The sequence below is a fragment of the Callorhinus ursinus genome, unplaced genomic scaffold, assembly GCF_003265705.2.
Source record: "Callorhinus ursinus isolate GAN/ISIS: 27379988/994484 unplaced genomic scaffold, GSC_fseal_2.0 scaffold82, whole genome shotgun sequence".
Lineage (NCBI taxonomy): Eukaryota > Metazoa > Chordata > Mammalia > Carnivora > Otariidae > Callorhinus > Callorhinus ursinus.
The window spans coordinates 433,556-455,370 of NW_027397144.1; the positions used below are offsets into that span (position 1 = coordinate 433,556).

At 47.2% G+C, this 21,815-nt stretch overlaps 2 protein-coding genes across 4 annotated transcripts; one reads left to right on the forward strand and one right to left on the reverse strand.

The window, feature by feature from the left end:
• Positions 1-5,347: 5,347 nt before the first annotated feature.
• Positions 5,348-14,965, reverse strand: FBXL12 (F-box and leucine rich repeat protein 12). 2 transcript variants are annotated; one of them, XM_073887771.1, is made up of 4 exons: positions 14,390-14,965; positions 8,588-8,840; positions 8,394-8,466; positions 5,348-6,785 (listed from the first exon to the last, which is right to left on the reverse strand). In XM_073887771.1, exons 2-4 carry the CDS (start codon positions 8,671-8,673, stop codon positions 5,964-5,966), a joined length of 981 nt encoding a protein of 326 aa, XP_073743872.1. In that variant the 5' UTR covers positions 8,674-8,840; positions 14,390-14,965; the 3' UTR covers positions 5,348-5,963. The 2 variants fall into 2 exon arrangements, with proteins under 2 accessions (XP_073743872.1, XP_025719137.1); XM_025863352.2 differs by lacking the exon at positions 14,390-14,965 and having other exon boundaries at positions 8,588-8,915.
• Positions 14,938-16,761, forward strand: UBL5 (ubiquitin like 5). 2 transcript variants are annotated; one of them, XM_025863321.2, is made up of 5 exons: positions 14,938-15,079; positions 15,354-15,420; positions 15,620-15,703; positions 15,850-15,887; positions 16,562-16,761. In XM_025863321.2, the coding sequence occupies exons 2-5, from the start codon at positions 15,365-15,367 to the stop codon at positions 16,603-16,605; spliced, it is 222 nt and encodes a 73-aa protein (XP_025719106.1). In that variant the 5' UTR covers positions 14,938-15,079; positions 15,354-15,364; the 3' UTR covers positions 16,606-16,761. The 2 variants fall into 2 exon arrangements, with proteins under 2 accessions (XP_025719106.1, XP_073743873.1); XM_073887772.1 differs by having other exon boundaries at positions 15,053-15,140.
• The last annotated feature ends 5,054 nt before the right edge of the window (positions 16,762-21,815 follow it).

The window sequence follows — 21,815 nt, forward strand, 5'->3', positions numbered from 1 at the left end:
TATATTTTTATTTTATTTTATGTTAAGCTTCTCTTTGTCTGTTGTGTGACTCTAGGAAGGCAAAGATAGAATCGGGCAGGACAGTTAGAAAGTTGAGGCAATAATCCCAATGACAGATGGAGATAGCTGGACGCAGGTGGCTGGGAAGAATCAAAGGAGTGGGACCAGCTCTGATGCTAAAATTAAGGCAGAGCTGCTATCTGCTGATGGATTTGTGTAGTTTTAGGGCAAGGAGTCAAAAATGACTCAAAGGAGTTTTGTTTGCTTATCACTGTCAAAAATAATTCTGGACATTGGTAAAGAGAGACCTCACTCACAAGGATTATTGCAAGAGGGAGAAAAGGCCTCTTGAAATAACACTCCAACCATAAGATCCGTAAGTATCTTAAAGGTTAGTTAGAAAAAGGCTCTTCTTTTATAGGGAGGAGTAAGTGAAGCCCAGAGAACATCTATTTAAGGAGGCTCAGTGTAGGTGCCTGACATCAAGCTTTTGATTGAAGAGGCATCCATTTTATGAACCTGAATAAATGGAAATCTCATTTAAAATGGAGTTAGAAGTGGGGTGCCTGGGTGGTTCACTCAGTTAAGCATCCAACTCTTTTTTTTTAAGATTTTATTTATTTATTCATGAGAGAGAGAGAGGCAGAGGGAGAAGCAGGCTCCCAAGGAGCAGGGAGCCCGATGCGGGACTCGATCCCAGGACGTTGGGATCATGACCTGAGCCGAAGGCAGACGCTTAACCATCTGAGCCACCCAGGCGCCCAAGCACCCAACTCTTGATCTCAGCTCAGGTCTTGATCTCAGGGTCCTAACTTCAAGCCCCGTGTTGGGCCCCGTGCTGGGTGTGGAGCCTACTTAATAAAACAGAATAAAATAAAATGGAGTCAGGAGGCCAGAAAGGGTGCCATACCACTTCTTGCAGCCCTTTGCCGAATGAACAGGAAGACACATACCTTGTATTCCCAACAGGAAGAAACCTGCACATTTACTACCCCAGCAGTTGGAGGAAAGATTTACTCCTAGCTCAGCGACAGTCCAGCCAATGAAAGACCTGCACACCTCAGCCAATGAGAAGCCACTATACTTCAAACTCTCAGGTTACTCTAACGGACTTTTTTTGCTTATAATAACCCCTCCCAAGTCCCTTCTTTCCTCAGTAAAAAAGCATTCCTCTCCTTTGTTCCCCAGACTTGCCTATGGTTTTGCCATAACCTGCATGTCCTGAATTGTAATTCTCTGTTATTCCTGAATAAACCCAATTTTTTTTGCTGGTAAAATAACTGTTTTATTTTTAAGGTTAACAAAATTCACCAATAAAGAGTGAATCCACAAAACCCTAGGCCCTCCACGCCATCATTAACCCCCAATAAAGACAAATCCCCAGGACTGTGTTCTCTCTCTCTCTTTCCTGGCAATCTTGGGTATGCCATGTACCCTCCAGGACTTGTGAGTAATAAATCTTATTTTTCAAAGTCATCTGATAGTTGCTGCTGAGGTGTGGCTTGCAATCATAATAAGAACCACAAGAGTGGGTCCAGTCACAACATTGGCTCCAGTCGGGGCAATGTCTGTGGGGACTCACTGCCAGTAGTAGGGGCCCAGATGAGTGGCCCCAGGCATTCCTAGCCAGTAGCATCACTATTACAGGCTGACTGACACAAAACAGGTATGCCTTTATTTTAGTCCATTAGGGAGAAAACATCATTCCTCTGCCTTTCCATGTCCAAGGAGGGCAAATGTGTGCTGAAGTGACCTCTGCATGTACACACCCATACTCTTTATCTCACTAGCAGGTTTGGAAGAAAGAACTGAACGTCTTCAAATCTTACCCTTTCTCTCTCCCTTTGGGAGTCTGTGAGACTCCAGAGAAGGGCTAGTTTGATAGGCTGGGGCCATCGGGAAGCCTCCAGAGGAGCTTCGTGGTTGACCAGCTGGACCGTGCCCAAGTACATTTGACAAATGCAGCAGTAAAACATCATAAGGCCAACTGGGGATGCATAGCGAAACCGGCATGCTTCAATCCAGGTTTTGTTATTCATGAAGCTGATATTTCCATCTCTAACTCCTGTGATTGGTCTCAAACTCAGAAGGGAGATTAAGAGATGTCATTGATTAGGGTGTATGGCTGGCTCATTTGGAAGAGCGTGTGATTGATTAGGGTGTATGGCTGGCTCATTTGGAAGAGCGTGTGACTCTTAATCTTGGGTTCATGAGTTTGAGCCCCACGTTGGGTCCAGAGATTACTTTAAAAAGTAAATAAACTGAAAAAAAAAAAAAGTAAATAAACTGGGGCGCCTGGGTGGCTCAGTTGGTTAAGCGACTGCCTTCGGCTCAGGTCATGATCCCAGGGTCCTGGGATCAAGCCCCGCATCAGGCTCCCTGCTCGGCGGGAAGCCTGCTTCTCCCTCTCCCACTCCCCCTCTTGTGTTCCCTCTCTCTCTGTCTCTCTCTCTGTCAATTAAATAAAATCTTTTAAAAAAAAAGTAAATAAACTTAAAAAAAAAGTAATGTATTTGATTTTTCTCCAAAGCCCCAATAGTAGACAAAATTCTAGAAGATTATAAATCTAACTTCTCACAGTGATTTCCTCTGGGACCTAGGATTAGAAAGAGGTTCACTTTCTATAATTTTTAAATAAGATTTTATTTATTTAATAAGTAAGAGAGAGCACAAGTTGGGGGAGTGGCTCGGGGGGTAAGAAGCAGACTCCCCATTGAGCAGGGAGCCCTATGCAGGGCTCACTTGATCCCAGGACCCTGAGATCATGACCTGAGCCAAAGTCAGATGCTAACCAACTGAACCACCCAGGTGCCCCTCACTTTCTGTAATGTTAAAATTCTTTACAAACATGTTATTTTTTAATATCAGGAAAAATTATTTTAAGAAAAAACATATGTTTAAACACAAATATCCATCAAAAAATGAATGGGTAGTGGCGCCTGGGTGGCTCAGTCGGTTAAGTGTCTGCCTTCAACTCAGGTCATGATCCCAGGGTCCTGGGATGAAGTCCCATGTCAGGCTCCTTGCTCGGCAGGGAGCCTGCTTCTCCCTCTGCCTGCTGCTCCCCCTGCTTTGTGCACTTTCTCTCTCTCTCTCTCTGGCAAATAAATAAAATCTTTAAAAAAAAAGATGGATGGGTAACAAATTGTGCTATTATAGCCATATGACAGAATACTACTCGGGAACAAACTTTTGATTCCTACAACAGCCTGGATGAATCTCAAAATCATTATGGTGAGTGAAAGAAAAGAGCCCCCCACACACACACATACAAAGTATATAACATATGATTCTACTTACATAAAATTCTAGGAAAATAAAAACAATCTATAGTGACAGAAAGCAGATCAGTATTTGCCTGCGAACAGGGATGGAGGGAGGGTTAAAAGGAGCCGCAAGGAAACTTTAGGGAGTTATGGAAGTATTTGTTATCTTGATGGTTTCGCAAGTGTACACTTGTCAGAACTCATCAAATTAGGCACCTAAATATGTGCTGTTTATTTATGTGAATCATACCTCAATAGAGCTCTTCATTGGGCTGCTGGAAGAAGTCCATGCATGAACTACTGAGCATAGTACCTGGCACAAAATAGATACTCAATTAAAGTTCGCTATTGTGATTATCCTTTACTTTCAATGGAGGGTATATTAGTCATGTTTTTTTATTTTCTTTATTTTGTGATGCTTTGACACCTTAGGGCCTTGCAAACCTGGGTAAGGACCACCCCTCTGAGGGGTGCCGCTGAGCACACTTTCATATGCAAACCAACCAATCCAACTACCTCCTTGAGCTCAGTCTTACACAGCAAACCAATATTCCCTCTGCCCTAAATCACCCCAGGGCCAAGTAACAGACAACTAGAGACAACCTCTAGAGCCTATAGCCCACCAAAATTATTCAAACTAGCCAATTCTAAACTTGCTCAGCTTGCCTACCCACCCCTCAGAGCTCAGCTCAGGGAAGGGGTCACTAAAGTTGGGTGAGCCTGGAAGAAAGACACCACTATCCAGTGGCATGCTGAAGTCAGCTCATGCCAGATCAGGGGGGTCAATTGCTAAACTTGCAGGAATTTTGTGAGCCAGCTGTTAGACTACTGGTAGCTTGAAACCAGCCATGACGGGATACTTACACCCCAGAAGTGGGCAAACACTATAAATTAGGGCTCCCGCACCCCATCACTACTTGCTCGCGATGGCCATTAAACACTTCCATGTTTACCACTGCCTCCAATTTCATACCTGCTGCTCCATTTCTGCAGGAAAAGCAAGAAGAAAGGAAGGAAACTTGCTTTCCTCCTCGAGCTGCTCTGGGTGGGGCATCAGCAGCCTACTCCAGGACCACTGGCAGAGCCCAGTGTAAGACTGGGATTGGCGACTCCATCATACTCCCGACAACAGACCTCAGGTCTTCAGACACCCTTAAAACAGATCTCTCTCCCTAACCTGAGACTTCTCCAGTCCCAACACCCCAGCCTGCATCAGTCTAGTCCCCCAGGTGCCCTGGGCTGGAGCTGCCAGTTTTGATGACAGCATGGGACAAGTAGACCCCACCCATGGCCCCACTGGGGGAGTACTCATACCATAGTCCTCATGTGGCCTGATGCGGAATTTCCGCTCCACCCACTAGTGGGAAAGCATGGGAGAGACACCCAGGTCCTCTGGTAAGTGAGCTTGGAACAAGGAACCAAAAGTCCCAGCTCAGCCCTGTTTTCTCTTTTGGCTCTGCCCGCCACTGAGCAGGCAGGCTGGGCTGGTGGGCAGGTGGTGAACCTGTAGAGTCACACACACCCTCCTACCCAGCTCGGATCAGAAGTAACACTCATCTCAAGGGCGGGCGCTCCTGGTCACCATCAGCCTGACACCTGCTTTTTTCAAGTGGCTCAGACTTAGCAGGCAGGAAGTCGCTACTTACTGAACCCTTAAAACCTGTGCCACCTGTGAGGACCCTCCAACCTCACCCCTTCAGCTCTCTGACTTCACTTTCTATTGCTCACCCCTTGTTCCCTCAGCCACGATTCTTCCTGATCCTGAAAAAGGTCAAGCTCATCCCCATGTCAGTGTCTTGGTCTTTTCTTTTTCCCAGCGCTTCCCAGAGTGGGTTCCTCATCACCTCTCAGGTCTCCAAACTTGAGCAGCTCATCCCGCCCAGTCTACCAGACATAGGCACCTCCATCACGTGAGCCTGGTTTATTGTCTCTAAAACTATTCCATCAATGCTTTCTCCTGTTGATTGCCCAGCCTTCTACTCAGGGATTGTTTTGTTCACTGCTGTGGCCCCAGGGCTTAGAACACAGCCTATGATAAAGTGGGCACTCAAGAAACGTTTGTTGAATAAGAAACCAAATGCTTTTTTGAAAAAATATATATTTTTTTTTCTTTAATAGCAAAATAATATATATTGTGGAAAAATTGAAAAATACAGAATACCAAGTACTGAAAATACAACTTAGAACCTTCATTAACACTTTTATCATCAAAGCCTAAGTCTTGATTGGCTTTCTCATCATGACCCTCGTGTGCAAGTAGGTGTATCAATGGTGTGTCGGTGTGTGGGTGCACATGCAGAGACAGTCTTTCCAGGCCTCCTAAGGGGCCTTGGCCCCTCAGGTCCCCCTAACTCCTAGCCCTACCCTTCTGCATCCATCCTGTTCCTGAGAACAACCCTTCATCAAGGACCTTTTTGGCCCAGGGCTGATAAAGAGTTAAGGCTTTGCAACATAACCGTGAGGTAGCTATGATCTTCCCCATTTCCAGATGTGCGGACGGGCCCTCCAGGAGGCTGGCTGACGCCACAGAGGCCAAACAACTGGCAAACAGGGATTCCAATTGTCTGGAGGCCCCAAGGCCTCGGTTCCCTCTACCTGCGGCTTTCAGGCCCTGTCGGCCTGACTACAGGCCCTCTGCAAGGTGCCATTCAGAGGGTGCGGGGCTCCCCAGTGAAAGCTGAGATGGACGGGTGGTAGTCACATCCACCAGTCCATGGACTCTTTGGGGCAGGCCCTAACGATGACCATACAGTGGGGCAGTCCCCTACACAGGATCCTCTCAGCCTCCTGACCCTCCCACCCTAGCCCCTGCAGCTCAAGGACCCTGAGCTTGGGCATGGCGAGGCAGGAAGAGAGGATTTCAGCTGGGGAAGGCATTTCTGGGGTAATGAGAGGGCCTAGCAAGCACAGACTCTCCAGGGCTGGCATGCCTTCCAAGACCGACAGGCCAGGGGCAGAGAGGCCCCTCACGGTCAGCCGGATCTTCCGCACATCTCGGAGGTGGCGGCTGATGGCCAGGAGGGTGCTGTCGGCTGAGAGGGTACAACCTAGCACCTCCAGCCTCTGCAGGTAGCTCAGCTCCTGGAGGCCCGCATCCAGCCCTGTCTCCGTCACACGGTAGGTGCCACCAAGCACCAGTGACCGCAGGGCACGAAAGCGTGTCAGGCCCTGCAGGTGCTCGTCTCGGAAGGCAGGGACACGGTCCAGCACAATGCACTCGAGCAAGGGCAGCACGGTGGGGTCCTGCTCCTTGAGGAGCCAGGCCATAGAGATCTCACAGCTGTGCAGCTCCAGGGTCCTCAGGGTGCAGGGCAGGCTGGTGATGGGCACCATGCTCAGGTCAGCCACATGTAGGCAGAGGCGCTTCAGGTTGGGGCATTTCTGGCCCAGGGCTCTCATCAAGGCGGGGGACAACTGGGGGGCCTGGGAGCCTGAGAACAGGTAGCCACCCATCCGCAAGGAATGGAGCCGGGATGCCATGTACCGGCGAAGGAGGTGCCACATGACTTTAGGCCGCATCTGTAAGAGCCAGAGATGGGGGTGACAGGGTGAGGGATATGGAGACTATTCCAAGGGCCCTGCCTGCCTGGAGACAGACAAGCCCCAGCTGGGGCTCTAGTGCTCCCCTGGGCTTCTGCCCTTCCCCTGCCAGCCTCATCTGACCCTGCACCTCCCATTCATTTTGATTTCTAGGTTTGAACAAAAGCAATGGGGGAAAAGAGATGATCAGAATAGATCTGTCTTTAGCAATCTATTGCTTTAGCAAGCAAAAAGAGTGGATTCCCATTATCTGGAGTAAGTAAGAAAGCAAAGCGACTCACCAGCATTTTAGCCCTTTCTTAATGACCACCGCCAGTAGAAATAAGCAACACAAAACCAAGCTGAAAAAGCCTAGAACTGCCTAGAGTAAATTAGACCTATGTTTAAAAAATCATCGTCATCATCATCACAACCTGGTAATGGTGAAAGCTGCAAAAATTAACCCTGGAAAGTTAATTACTAGAAAACAAAAATGTAACTGGAAGCACTGTACATTTTAATGTAGGTACATTTTACCTTTAAAAAAAAAGAAAAAAGAAAATGCATAATGTAAAATTTGTGCATAGCATAAAACCTGGGAGGTTGTTAGAAATTCAGAATCTGGGGCCCCATCCAGTTCACTGAATCAGAATCAGCATTTTAACAAGATCCTTGGGTGATTCATATACACAGGCAAGTCTGAGACCCTCCTTTACAACACTGTTTATAATAGTAAAAAGCTGGAAATAACTAAGTATCTGTCAACAGGAAAATAGAGAAATTGTGGTATACTCATTTAACAAGTTAAAAGGAACAAACAAGATTTACATATCTCAATTAAAATAAATCTCAAAAGCAATATTGTGTGAATAAAGCTAGTTGTGGGTGGATGTACAATAAATAGCATTTAATTACCTAAATAGAATACCATTATTTAAACTTTAGAAACACATTAACAAAACTATATATTGCTTCTCAGCACTCACGCAGGAAGTAAATAAAAACGTGATCAGAAGACTACAAATCCAGTTTATAATAGTGGTTACCTCTGAGGAGGGTTTCAAATAATGCAAGGAATATATCTATAAATGTTGTGTGCATATATGTCTACATAAACCTTTGCATGTATGTTTCACACAATCTGCAGCAAAAATGACCGAAGGTCAAAATGGGTTAAATCTAGGTGATGAGTACACAGTTGTTTCAGATTATTACCCTCTACACATTTCTATATATATTTGAAATAGTTAAAACTAAAACAAGAAAAATAAATACGATGCAAATGAGAAACCGTGGAAAAGGTTCGGTTGCACTACTCGGGAAATAAATTCTCGAAATTAAGTTGAATCTGGAAAATGATTCCTCCAGGAAAACTCATTAATAGATAATGTAAGCAACTAACATTTGTCCTAGGCTCACTCTATGCCAGACTCGGCTCTAAGCTCTTTCCCCGCACGAGCTTGGTTATCCCCATTTTGGGGATGGGGAAACAGGCTGCGGAGCAGGTAAGCGACGGTGCCGGGATGCGCCCGGGACCGTCAAGCTCGAAATCTAGGGAGCGAGGGGGTGGGGCTCGCGGCCCAGGCCCGCCCGGTCGGCCCCGCGTACCGTGTACAGCGTCAGGTCGACATGTCGCCAGAGCCACCGGTCGTCCACCAGCCTCTTCCAGCGGTGACAAACCCTGGGGGAGGGGACCCGCCGTTAGAACAGCCCCGGCCCCGCGGGGACCCGATCCGCATCCCAGGGGGAGCCCCACCCCCGCCCGACCGTCCTCTCCCCCATCCCGCGGGGCGGGGCTGCACCTGGAGATGCGGATCCGGTCCCGGACCGGGAGGTAAGAGAAGATCTCCAACAGGACTGAGTCCGGCAGGTCGGCCAAAGTCGCCATGATCCCGCCGACACGTACTTCCGCTGGCGGCGGGGGGGTTGGGGGATCTCGCCCGGGGGGGGCGGGGGGGGGGGGGGGGGTGCCGGCAGGGCGGTGGTCGCCGCCTCCGACAGCGGGCGGAGAGTTTCAGCTTTCCTCTGGCGGGGACATGGTCGGGTCCCGGCGATCTGGACCGAGAGCGGAGGATGGTACTGGGAGCCAAGCCCGAGCACGGAAGGCGTGGCTGAGGCTCTGACGCGGCCCGGGGGCGGGGTTAGGGGCGCGGACGAGGGTGGGGGCGGGGCTGGGGCTCGGACGGGAGCCGGGACGGTGACGGGAGACCCGGGGACGTGTTTGGGTCGAGGACGAGGCCCGGGAGCGGGATTAAGGGCTGGGACGAGGCTGGGGGCCGGGCTAAAGGCGGGGAGGAGGCTCGTGGGGCGGGACTGAGGACCGGGATCGAGCCCGGGAAAGGTAGCTCGGGCGGTGACGGGCAGCCCACGGGCGGGGCCAAGGGCGGTGACGAGCGGCCCGGGGGCGGGGCTGGGGGCGGTGACAGGCCCGAGAGCGCGGCAAGTGTTGGGAGGGCGGGGCTTCAGACCCCAGGACCCAGCCCTGCAGGCGCGGTAGGAGCCGCGCTAACGCGGGACAACCATCGGTTGTCGTAACGGAGAGCGAGGCCCTAACTTTTTTACTTAATAATGCTTTCTGATGCCTATGAACAAGAATAAATTTGTGGAACCGAAGTAGCTTGTTAACAAAGAGCGTGTTCAATTTTTCAGCTTGATAATGCCAAATTGTTCTGCATAGAGGCTGAGTTGACACTCCCACCAAATATATACTGCTCATTTGTTTTTTAAAAGATTTTAAGTAATCTCTACACCCAACCTGGTCTTGAACTTACAACTTGGAGATCAAGAGTTGCATATTCTACCCACTGAGCCAGTCAGGCGCCCCATCTCTTTTTTTTTTTTTTAAGTTTTTATTTCCAAGTAATCTCTACGCCCAACATAGGTCTGGAACCCACAACCCCAAGATCAAGGGTCGCATGCTGCATAGACTGAGCCAGCAAGGTACCCCATGACTCATTTTTAAATTAGCAATTCATTAAAAAATTATCAATAAAAACAAATTTATTCAACATTCCTGTATTGATGAGTATTCAAGTTGTTTCCAGATTTGTTACCACAAACAATATTTGAGCTAAACATTTATATATATAAGCATTTATATATAATATATATAAGTAAGCATTTATATATTATATATAAGCACTTGTATATAAAAGCATTTATATATTATATCTCATGTTTTTTCTACTGGGTAAGTAGATATATACATATATATCTTTCATGTTTTTTTCTTTTTTTAAAGATTTTATTTATTTATTTGTCAGAGAGCGAGCGAGCACAAGCAGGGGAAGTGGCAGGCAGAGGGAGAAGCAGGCTCCCGGCTGAGCAAGGAGCCCCATGCAGGACTTGATCCTAGGATCGCAGGGAAGGCAGACACTTAACCCACTGAGCCACCCAGGTGTCCTTCTCACATGTTTTTTTCTACTGGATAAATAACCAGGAACCGGTTTGATGCGTCAAAGGACATGTGAAATTTAATTCTGAGGTTTTGCTAAATCACACCCCCAAGAGCCTATTACGGCAATAAATGTTTTCAATACACACACACACACACACAGAGGCAGGATTTGGAGATGTTGAAAACTGTCTTAAAAAGAAATGCAAAACTCATTAAGATGTATACATTAAATGTGTGCAATTTTTGTGTATCAACTATACCTCAATAAAGCTAAAAAAATACATCTGTATGCTTGTGCTTATCCATAAATATATAAAAAGTAAAACACCAGGGCTTTCATCTATCAGATTAAAAAAGATGAAGGGGCGCCTAGGTGGCTCAGTCGGTTAAGCCGCTGCCTTCAGCTCAGGTCATGATCTCAGGGACCTGGGATGAAGGGAGCCCTGTATAGGGCTCCCCACTCAACGGGGAATCTGCTTCTTCCTCTCCATCTGCTCCTCCCCCTTGCTCATGCTCTCTCTCAAATAAATAATAAATAAAATCTTTAAAAACAAAACAAAAAAAAGATGAAGAAGCTGGAAAATATCCACACTGGCCTTGGTGTGAGGAAACAGACCCTTCCAACCCTGCAGAAGGGGCAGAATTGATTCAAACTCTTTGAAGGCAGTTTAGCAATATAAGATTGCAGCCTCTGCTGGACCCAACAATGCCATGTGTAGGATCTCAAATCGTTAAAAAAAAAAAATGACGTAGGTCTTTCAGTGCTGTTTGAACAATTCTCCAGGATACTGTTTGGTTTAAAAAGCAGCAGGTATAGAGATCAGTGAATATAGTTTGATCTCACTGGAAATACATACATCTCCAAAAAATGCACACACGATTTATTATGTTTCACCCTTCATACACGAAGGCCTGTATAAAAACTAAAACATTCATAGCGTGCCTGGATGGCTCAGTTGGTGGAGCATGTGAATTCATGGGTTGTGAATTCAAGCCCCACATTGGGTGTAGAGATTACTTAAAAATAAATCAATCAATAATCTTAAAAAACAAAACCAAAAAACCCTAAGTCATTTGTTTCTGCCCTTTGACATAACTTAAAATATTGTATGTTACTTGAAAATACAAAGTCTCTATCTCTACTGAAATGTGTTAATGTCTGAAAAGTTTTATCGTTTTCTTGGGAGGCTCCATATCAGACATTTGAAGCCAGAACTATCTCCAGAAAATGGCAACTTTTAATGGTAGTTGCCCCTGGGGAGGGCTGGGCTCTGAAGGCAAGGACACTTTATGCTGCCATATATATACTTTTATACTGCTTGAATTTTTACCATGTGCAATTATTACCTTAAAAAAAAAAGTATGTTCCAAATGTTTGTTAACCAATCAAACCCCTTCGATATTTTTCCTCAAACAAGAAAGAGCACAGAAAAAAATGCTTCATGCTTTGGCAGCCATCCTGCAACTGTGGAAAGACCAAAAGAATCCCACAGAGGTCAAGTCCCTTGCCAGGGCCACAGGCCCAGATCTGATGCCACAGCGTACCCCTCTGCCACACTACCCGTGGTCTTGAGTCCTTCTGGAAAGCCTATACCATCATACATGGGGAATGCCTTCTTTGCTCTCAGCGCCTTGGGCTTCCCCCTCACAGCACTGTACTGAAGACCACTTGTCTTAGTCTTCTATCAGACTGAATTCGGGGCCTTGGTCACCGCTGTATCTCCAAGGCCTGCTGAAAGGCTGGATGTTGGAAGAAGGAAATTCCAGAGCAATTCTCTCCACTCCTAAGATTATTTCCCCTCTGGCGATTCCTAGGTGGGGCGATTGGTTTTTGTTGTTGTTGTTTTTTAATATTTTATTTATTTATTTGAGAGAGAGAGAGCCCAGGAGGAGGGACAGAGGGAAAGGGAGAGAGAGAATCCCAAGGGGACTCGGCACTGAGCGCAGAGCTCAAAGGAGAGCTTGATCTCATGACCCTGAGATTGTGACCTGAGCTGAAACCAAGAGGCGGATGCTTAACCGACTGAGCCAAATCTGGGGGGCACCTGGGTGGCTCAGTCGTCAAGCGTCTGCCTTTGGCTCAGGTCATAATCCCAGGGTCCGGGGATCGAGCCCCACATCAGGCTCTCTGCTCAGCAGGAGGTCTGCTTCTCCCTCTCCCACATCCCCTGCTTGTGTTCCCTCTCTCACTCTCTCAAATAAATAAATAAAATCTTTTTAAAAATTAAATTGCTAAATTTGGGGGCACCTGGGTGGCTCAGTTGGTTGAGCGGCTGCCTTCGGCTCAGGTCATGGTCTCAGGGTCTTGGGATCAAGCCCCACATCGGGCTCCCTACTCAGTGGGCACTCTGCTTCTCCCTCTCCTCTGCCCCCAACCCCCCGTTCCTGCTCGCTCATGCTCGCTCGCTCTCTCTCAAATAAGTAAAAATAAATCTTTAAAAGAAATAAAAATAAATAAAATTGCCAAATTTGGTTTAAACTGCACCCCTGGGGCAACGGCTTTAAAGTTCAGCTAAACCTGGCAAAATCCTGCCCCTGGGGCTCAGTTACAAGAGGGTTCCTAAGAACCGTCTCCTGTTGCATCAGCATACAGAGGTGGAAGGAGGGAAACCTCACATATAAACTCCTTTCTCTGGGTCAGAAACCCAGGAAACAAGGGATTAGAGAGGGCCTGCCCAGCTTGCTTCTTGGGTTGTGACCTAGAACTATCCCTCTTGGGAAGCACCTACCTCCTCCCCACCCCAGCACCTCTGACAGCAAACCTTCAGACAGGGGGAATAGGGCTGCCCTTGTTCATTGAGTCCTTTCATGGGAATCTCCAAATTCTAATTACCAGGGTGTAGGGAGGGGTCTCTAAAGCCAGGTGTCATATCTCCTGAGGCCCCTCCCCCTCTCAACTTAATCTGGGGGAGAGGGAGTCCATGCGGGAGCGGCAGGCTAGTCCTGGGACTTCCCATTGCCCACCACCCCCTCAGGATGGCTTAGCCCAGCTGGGGCTGGCAGCCCCCCAGTAGATCCCCACCACCACCCACTGGAGCCCAAACCCTCAACAATCCCAGACTTATTCTCATTCCCTTTCAGCACCACCCCAACCCCTTTCAATTCCCACTCCCCAGCCTGTAACTCAGCGTCATGATCCTGTGCTTGAACAATCTTTGAATCAATCATTTAGAAATTAGAACTTCTTGGTTTTAAAAAGTAACACTTACTTTTTTCCCCTGATTACAAGAGTAATATATGTTCATTGCAGATAATCTGGGAAAACCACCAAAAAGTACCAAAGAGGAACAGGAGATTCAGCAATTCCACCATCTAGTGGTAACCACCACCACCATCTTGTGTGACACAGTAATTCTGTGAATGCAATGATGTGTTCCTTCCAAACTTCCTTGGGCACATCAGTCCCCTCTGCTCACCTTTGACCTTCCAACCTCCCCTCTTGCCCCATCTGTTCTTAAGCAAATTCTCAAAGAACCATCAGAAGCTGGTCCAAGACCAATCCTTACTACAATCCTAGGGTGGGAATTGCTATCCCATTTCCATAGATGAGGAAATCAAGAATCGGAGAGGGTAACTGTCTTGCTTGAGATCAGTTTAATATTAAGGGGTGAGGTTGGGTTTTCCACTCATCTGCCCAAATTCAAAGCCTGTGTCTCCAACTTAGGTCTTCCATTCAGATTCCCTGCCCTCTCAAGCACACTCAGAAGAACTCTCAGGAATGACAGGTCAAAGTTCTGAGCAGGAAGGCCCCTGAGCCTAGTGTTTGTGGTAGGACCTCTTGGGCCAGCTCCCTAAGTCAGGTCAGCCGCCAAAGGGTCACAGAGCCTCCGCCCTTTCCACAGGATGGCCCCTCATGTCTTCCACCTAATCTCACATCCCAGTTTGAGAAGGTGGATTGGGCACATCAGAAGTGGTGGCTCATTTTCAGAGTGAATCCCTTTAGGCTCACCAAACTGGGAAAAGCCTGTCTGCTGAGAAAGAACAGCTGAATGGTTCCATTTCCACTGCCAGCTGTTTGGATGAACTTAAGAGAGGGGTGCTCCCTGCCCCACCAGCTCTGGAGAACTAGACCAGTCGAGGGGCTGCTTTGGGACTGAAAGGCAAGGTTGAGATCTGGTACAGGGTGCTCCCAACCCGGCCGGAGCGATCTTCCTTGAAGACGCAAACCTGGGTGATTTTGCACTTGTGCCCTTTCCAGTTTACTTGCCTGTGATGCTGGTTGGCGTGCAACTTGGACTCCATTCTAGTAAGTGCTGCGATCCAGGACGAGATCAGGCGGCTCCCTTGCTAATTGACTGTAGTCTGCGCCCAGGTGCCCCGGGGCGTCAGGAGCGACAGCTAAAGGGGAGGGGTTAGCAAAACGCTTCCAAGGCCCGGCTCTGAATTAAGGTAGGGGGCCAGACGAGATGACTGCACGACTCGAGCTAGGCTCCCCATAGCCCTGAGGCTAAGAGGCTTCGTCGGGCTCAGAAACGGGAAGTCACTACCCCCCACGGGACGTCCCCGGGCTCCCCTGATGTTCCTACCAAACCCCACACCGGACGACGTCTCCCCACATCTAAGGGGCCTCAACCAACAGCTTCCAACGGACTGGACGCCGGCCCCTGACCTCTGACTTTCTTTTCACGCCCCTTCCCCGGCCACGCACAGACCGGGACCCCAACTTGGCTCCACGCACCGACGGGCAGGTATCTCCTGGACCGCGAAGCGGCGCCTGGGAACCGGAAGCCCATCCCGCGCCTGGGACCGGAAAGAAGTCGGAGGGGTGTGGAAGGGGAGCCGGGAGCGGGGAGCTGGGGCGGGCGCTTCCGGTTGTTCACTTCCGCTTCCGGCTCTGACCCCGGCTCCGCCCTCGAGCGAGGAGGTTGTGGCGTCGGCTGGTTCCAGGCGTTTCGAGGTGAGGGGCTGGGTAGAGAAGTCCGGAGTCGGGGAAGACTGATGGGACCCGGCCATCAAGGGTGTGCGCGCCTGCGAGAGGCGAGGCGGGGCCTTCAGGCGACCTGACGGGGGAGGCGCGGCTGCCTGGGGTCCGTGGTCCTGGGAGTTGAGGCCCGGAAGGACGCGGATCCGGGAGGTTGAGGGGTATACAGAAGATTCAAACCCGGGGTCTTGGGTCCTGGGAGGCTCCTGAAGTCCTGACTCTGCTGCCTTCCACCCCACGCTGTGTGTAGCTCCAGACAGGATGATCGAGGTTGTTTGCAACGACCGTCTAGGGAAGAAGGTCCGCGTTAAGTGCAAGTATCCACCGGCGGCCGAGAGGCAGTGGTTCCTGGGGTGCTTGGCATGAGCCAGGCAACTCAGTCTGTGTTGTAGGGGGACTTTAGTTAAACCCGGGAGAGGGGGCGGATGGGGTCCTGGCAGAGTGCTTTCAGCCCTGGAATGCCCTCTTCCACGTTCTACCTCTCCCTTCCATTTTCCTTAACTCGTCTGCGCCCAGCACTGATGACACCATCGGGGACCTTAAGAAGCTGATCGCAGCCCAAACTGGCACCCGTTGGAACAAGATCGTCCTGAAGAAGTGGTGAGTGCAGTGTAGAGCTGGGGGCTGGACAGGACTAGGTCAGGTTTGGGTTGGGGAGCCCTGCAGGCTTAGGCAGAGCTTCCTCAGCTTGCCTCCAGGATGAAAAGCCACCTTAGAATTCCGTCTAAAAGGTTTCTATCCCGCAGGTACACGATTTTTAAGGACCATGTGTCTCTGGGGGACTGTATCCTTTGTGTGACTTCTTGAGGCAGGGTCTACATAACCAGACTTGGTTCTCTTTGTTCAGTGCCGGGAGTCTGTATGAGATTGTGCACATAAAGTGTTTAACTTAGTTTGCAGCACATGGTAAGCGTTTAGAAAATGGGAGCCATGTAGTTGTTTTGTTGGGGGAAGAGGGTGGTTGGTGAAATACTTTGACTTGGCTTAGAAGACACTTTTTTTTTTTTTTAAGATTTTATTTATTCATTTGACAGAGACACAGTGAGAGAGGGAACACGAGCAGGGGGAGTGGGAGAGAGAGAAGCAGGCTCCCCGCTGAGCAGGGAGCCCGATGTGGGGCTGAATCCCAGGACCCTGGGATCATGGCCTGAGCTGAAGGCAGACTCTTAACGACTGAGCCACCCAGGCGCCCCTCAGAAGACACTTTAAGGTCAAAATATATATCACTGAACTCTACCTGAGTGTGGACAGGAGGTCAGGGTGGAGTGAGACTCAGGCAAGTCTGTCATGCAAAGGGAGTGTGAACTTTTTTTTAATAGTTTGGAATCAAAATGACCAAGTTCCAAATAGCTTCCTTGGCCCTGGGTGGAGTCCTCAAGCCACCCTGACCTACCCGTGCAAGATGAGAGAGGTGGAGATGGAGGTCACAGTGAGAATTCCTTAACACCTTTACTTCAGATGAAATCCATGATGGGATGAACCTGGAGCTTTATTACCAATAGAGCAGAATTCCTTCCCCCTGTCAAGTGCCCTGCCTTACCCTCCCCTCTCCTCTTCCCTTCTTCCCCCCATCCCCTCCTCTCCCACCCTCACCCCCACACTGGTATGGATGCTTGTTTTTAAAAACTCATGTTAATAAAATCTTAGAAGTTGCTTCATTGTTGTCATTTTTGAGTGAGGCCTTGTCTAATGTGGGGAGGGTTGACATCTGGTTGTCACCATACTCTCAGTACCCAGCTGCTCAATAAGAGCTCAGGATCAACTGGATGGATGAGGGAAGAGTAAGCCAGCAGCCTGGGAGCCTGAATGGAAGCCCACCTACAGCTCTGGGATTTGCCATGGGTCTGTAAAGGTCAAGAGATCGTGGGATTATTGTCATCCTAATAGACCAAGGGGTGTCTGGGTAAGGACAGTAGATACAGTAGTTAGGAATACAGGTTCTGGATTCAGACCGACTATGGTTGGAATCCCAGCTCTGCCACTGATAGTGATTCTGAGCAGGGTAATTAACTTCTCTACTTCTTCATTTCCTTATCCAAACCGGAACTGGTAGTGTTTACTTCATTGCCATGTTGTGAAACGTAGATGAGCCCGAGCATGGTTAAGCATCCACAGTTCCTGGACTTTTGAAATCCTAGGGGACAGAGTGAGATAGTGTGGCACAGGCTGAACTTTGGTCTTTAGTGGTGGGATTTGGGGAAGCCAGCCTCTCTGATCCTCGTTTTCCTACACTAAAAAGCACCATGGTGGCACCCACATCTCAATGAGATAATGCGGTTAAAACAGCAGGATGTCTGGCACAAAGTGTTTTAAGCTGTCTCCAACCTTCCCCCAGGTGGGGGTAGACAGAACACCAAACACCCCATCTGTGTTCCCGTGGCCACAGATCCCAGGGTCGAGGTTGGCCTTCCCCAGAGCTGTATTCTGGAGCTTTTCTCAGGAGCTCCACCCAGAAACTTGCCCCATCCCTTTTCCCCTCTCTTGTATTGACCTGGCTGATTTCCTGCAGTACAGTAACATGTTCAAGTCTAGCCTGCTGCTCCTCCCCTTCCCCCTAAGCCCCACCCAGTCTACTGCCTTCACTCCACTACCAAGCTTCTTGGGAGGTAGACCTGCCTGCTGCCTAGGATGCTGCTGGTCTGTAGTTCATGGAGGATGATCTTTCCTTCGTCTCCATTAGACACCTTCCTGCCTGCCCTCTTGGCTTCCCTTCTGTCCTTAGGACTCAGCGCCCTCCTGATGTCAGAAATGTCTGTTTTCTGATACCTTGCTCTTCCTACTCTTAGAGCTATCTTCCCCCCATATTTGTCTATTTAAAAATAGATCCAACAAGATGTTTTTTTTAATACACCATACCTTTGACAAGGCGGTTACTTGTTAATTTCAAATCAGCATAGAAAAATACGGGCTGAAAGTAAAACCCTTCTTGTCCCATTCGCTCTCCTGAAGTCAGGTCTTTTCCAATACGTTTACAGAAACCATTTTCATTTTTTAAAAATGGTCATGCTAATATCTGCTTGTAAAAACAATCCAAATGTTTTGTTAAAAAATAAGTTTCTTATTAACAGCACTCTTCCCACCAGTGGCAATTTTTAACATTTGAGTAAATCCAGTAATTTTCTAAAATACAATCTGTAATTTTTATACAATTGGGATAATTATACATTCTGTAATACATACCATTCACTGCTTTTTTGTTTGTTTTTTAAGTAGGCTCTATGCCCAATGTGGGACTTGAACTCATGACCCCAAGATCAAATCACATTTTCCACCGACAAAGCCAGCCAGGCACCCCAGTAGCTTGCTTTTTTATGCTTTATTTTTCACCTTTCCATATAAATTGTCTCATTCCTTTTCATTAGTTTATTGGTACTTGTTTGTTTTGCTTTTTTTACATAAAAAGGAAGTATGGAGGGATTTTTGTGATGATGGCACACCCCTGTGTGGAACTGTAGTGGTGGATGAAGGACTTTGCTTTTGTCAACGAGGATGTAGGAAGAAAGATGGAATGTAGGCTGTCAAATTAATCTGCCTGTATTATAAGTGAATCACATGACCACACCAAAAGGGGTTGGGAAGAAAGGAGCTAACCTAAATAACTGGGAAAAGTTTTTTTTTTAAAGATTTTATTTTAATTTTTGACAGTGTACAAGCAGGGGAAGCAGCAGGCAGAGGGGTAGGGAGAAGCAGGCTCCCTGCTGAGCAGGGAGCCCGATGCAGGGCTTGATCCAAGCTTGATCCGAGGACCCTGGGATCATGACCTGAGACGAAGGCATACGCTTAATGACTGAGTCACCCAGGCACCCCTGGAAAAAGTATTTTAACTGGATACTGTAAGGCTAAAGATAAAAAAGAATTATACATAAACCCTGTACTCTAATTAAATAAATTCCTCACAGCATTATGATTAAGCAGTTCCAGAACTACTTTTGTACGTATAATACCACACATACACACACACACACACACACACACACACACACGGTTGAACGAATGGGTAAATATATTGTAGATAGTGAGAGCCAGATTTCTCACTGCTAGAGGAAGAAGTTACAAATAAAACAAGGTGGGATGAAAGGAGGTAGCTAGAATAAACCCTGTGAGGCTGGATTAGAGTTGGAGGCATCAGTATGGACTTATACTAAAAACTAAACTTTTTAGTTTAGTATGTATACAGACATGAAGAAATGCAGATATGTATGTTTATATTTCCTTGCTTTATCCACTTGGACCAGAAGCAGTGACACCCCAGTAACAATGGGCATACCCAGCACCTAGATCTTGGTTTCTAAATACCATTCTCCAGTGAAAGGAACCAAGCCTTATAGAAGTGATTGGTTCCCAGAACTAGGACAGAGAATATACAAGCTAAGCCTGGAATATCTTGTGATGCCACGAAGTAGGAAGTGCTCAAAGAGGGTGAGAGCATGTAGAAAGGGCACAGAAGCCAACCTGTGAAAGAGCTCCCAGTGGCCAAATTTGGAACAACCTGAACAACCAAATAATAATATTGGACTATGATCAAAAGAATAAATATCTTTGAGCCCATGCTCGTATCAATAAATAATTGAATATGTAAATAAATGGGGGAGAAGGGACAATTCTTTATTACAAAAGAATTGCAGTTTAAATGTAGAAGGAAAGAAGGAAATAAGAAATCACCACTGCATCACCATAGTAATAATTGCTGTAGACAAAGAAATATTGATACATGCTAAAATTGGTGGGCAAAAGTTTAAGCAGAAGTAGGATATTTGCACAGTCTCAAAGTATCTCCCAAAAAGAGGAAAATAGTAAGTTTACAAAGAGGAAGAGGAAAATAGTAAATCCATCACAAGGAGAAAAATAGTAAGTTTAGATACTGTCTTAACCAAGTGATCAAAGTTAATCATCACAAGTGGGAGGCAGATTCTTTTTTTTTTTTAAAGATTTTATTTATTTATTTGACACACAGAGAGAGATAGCGAGAGAGGGAGAGAGCACAAGCAGGGGGAGCGGCAGGCAGAGGGAGAAGCAGGCTTCCTGCATGAGCAGGGAGCCCGATGTGGGGCTCGATCTCAGGGCCCTGGGATCATGACCTGAGCCGAAGGCAGCGGTTTAACCAACTGAGCCACCCAGGCGCCCCGGGAGGCAGATTCTTAAGGTGGTCCCTAATGATTCTCTTGTCCTGGTATTCACCTCCTTGTATAATCCCTTCCTCTTGAGCATAGACCAGATCTAGCTTCTAACAAATAGAACATGGCAAAAGTAATGGGATATCACTTCTGAGATTAAGTTGCAAAGGGAATGCGGCTTTTGTCTTGCTTGCTGTCTTGCTTTCCCACTTGTTCATCGATGAAAGCCAGCTGCCTCATGGAGAGGCCCCCAGCTAAAGCTAGTGAGGAAATCTGTTCCTCAGTCCGTGATCACCTTAGCAACTAAATCCTGAAAGCAACCACATGAAGGAGCTTGGAAGTAGATCCTGCCCCAATCAAGCCTTCAGATGAGACCACAGCCATTCCTGCTGACACCGGCTAAACTGTGCCTGGATTCCTGACCCATAGAAACTGTGAAATAATAAATGTTAATCCACTAAATTGTGGGGTAATTTGTTACACAGCAAAAGATGCCTTAATAAAAGTAAAACAATGCAACATCATTGATCACCTGGTATGATGCACTGAGAAGGGCACACTGTCGCTGTGATAACCTTCCCAATAACATGTAACCTTAATCAAATCATGAGAATATCAGACAAACCCTATCATGGCAAAACATCAGAATGGGGGACATTCTGCTTTCTGAAAGTATCAAAGGTCGTGAAAGACAAGAAAAGACCTAAAAAATGTCATGTACTGGAGGAAACTAACAATGACAATGTGTGTCCTGGAACATAAAAAGAATGTTAGTGGGAAAACGGGAAATTCTTTTCTATTTAATTAATGGTATTGTACTAATGTTGATTTCCGATAGTATTTACAAATGTTTGATAATTATTCTACGGCAGGATTTCTCAGCTTTGACACAGTTGACATTGGGGCTGGATAATTCTTTGTTGGGGTTGCTGTGCATTGTAAGATGTTCAACAACATCCCTGGCCTCTGCCCACTAAATGCCAGCAGCACCTCCCTACCCACCATTTGTGACAACCAAAAATGTCTTAAGACATTGCCAAATGTCCCCTGGGGGTAAAAGTGACCCCTGGTGATCTCTGTTCTATTTTTTTTTAAGACTTTATTTTTAAGCAATTTCTACACAGGATGTGGGGTACGAACTCACAACACCAAGATCAAGAGTCCCATGCTCCACCAACTGAGCCAACCAGGAGCCCCATCTCCGTTCTGTTATTATGTAAGGTGTTAATATAAAGGATGGCTGGGTAAAGGGTAGATGAAAAATCTACACTATTTTTGCAATTCTGTGCTAAGTTGAAAATCATCTTTTTTAAAAAGATTATGGAGGGGCGCCTGGGTGACTCGGTCATTAAGCATCTGCCCTCGGCGTAGGTCATGATCTCAGGGTCCTGGGATCGAGCCCCATATCAGGCTCCCTGCTCAGCAGGAAGCCTGCTTCTTCCTCCCCAACTCCCACTGCTTGTGTTCCCTCTCTCACTGTCTCTCTCTCTCTCTCTCTGTCAAATAAATAAATAAGATCTTTAAAAAATAAAAAATAAAAAATAAGGATTACGGTTATGATTATTATGTGCTTGTAAAAAAATCAAAATGTTATATTG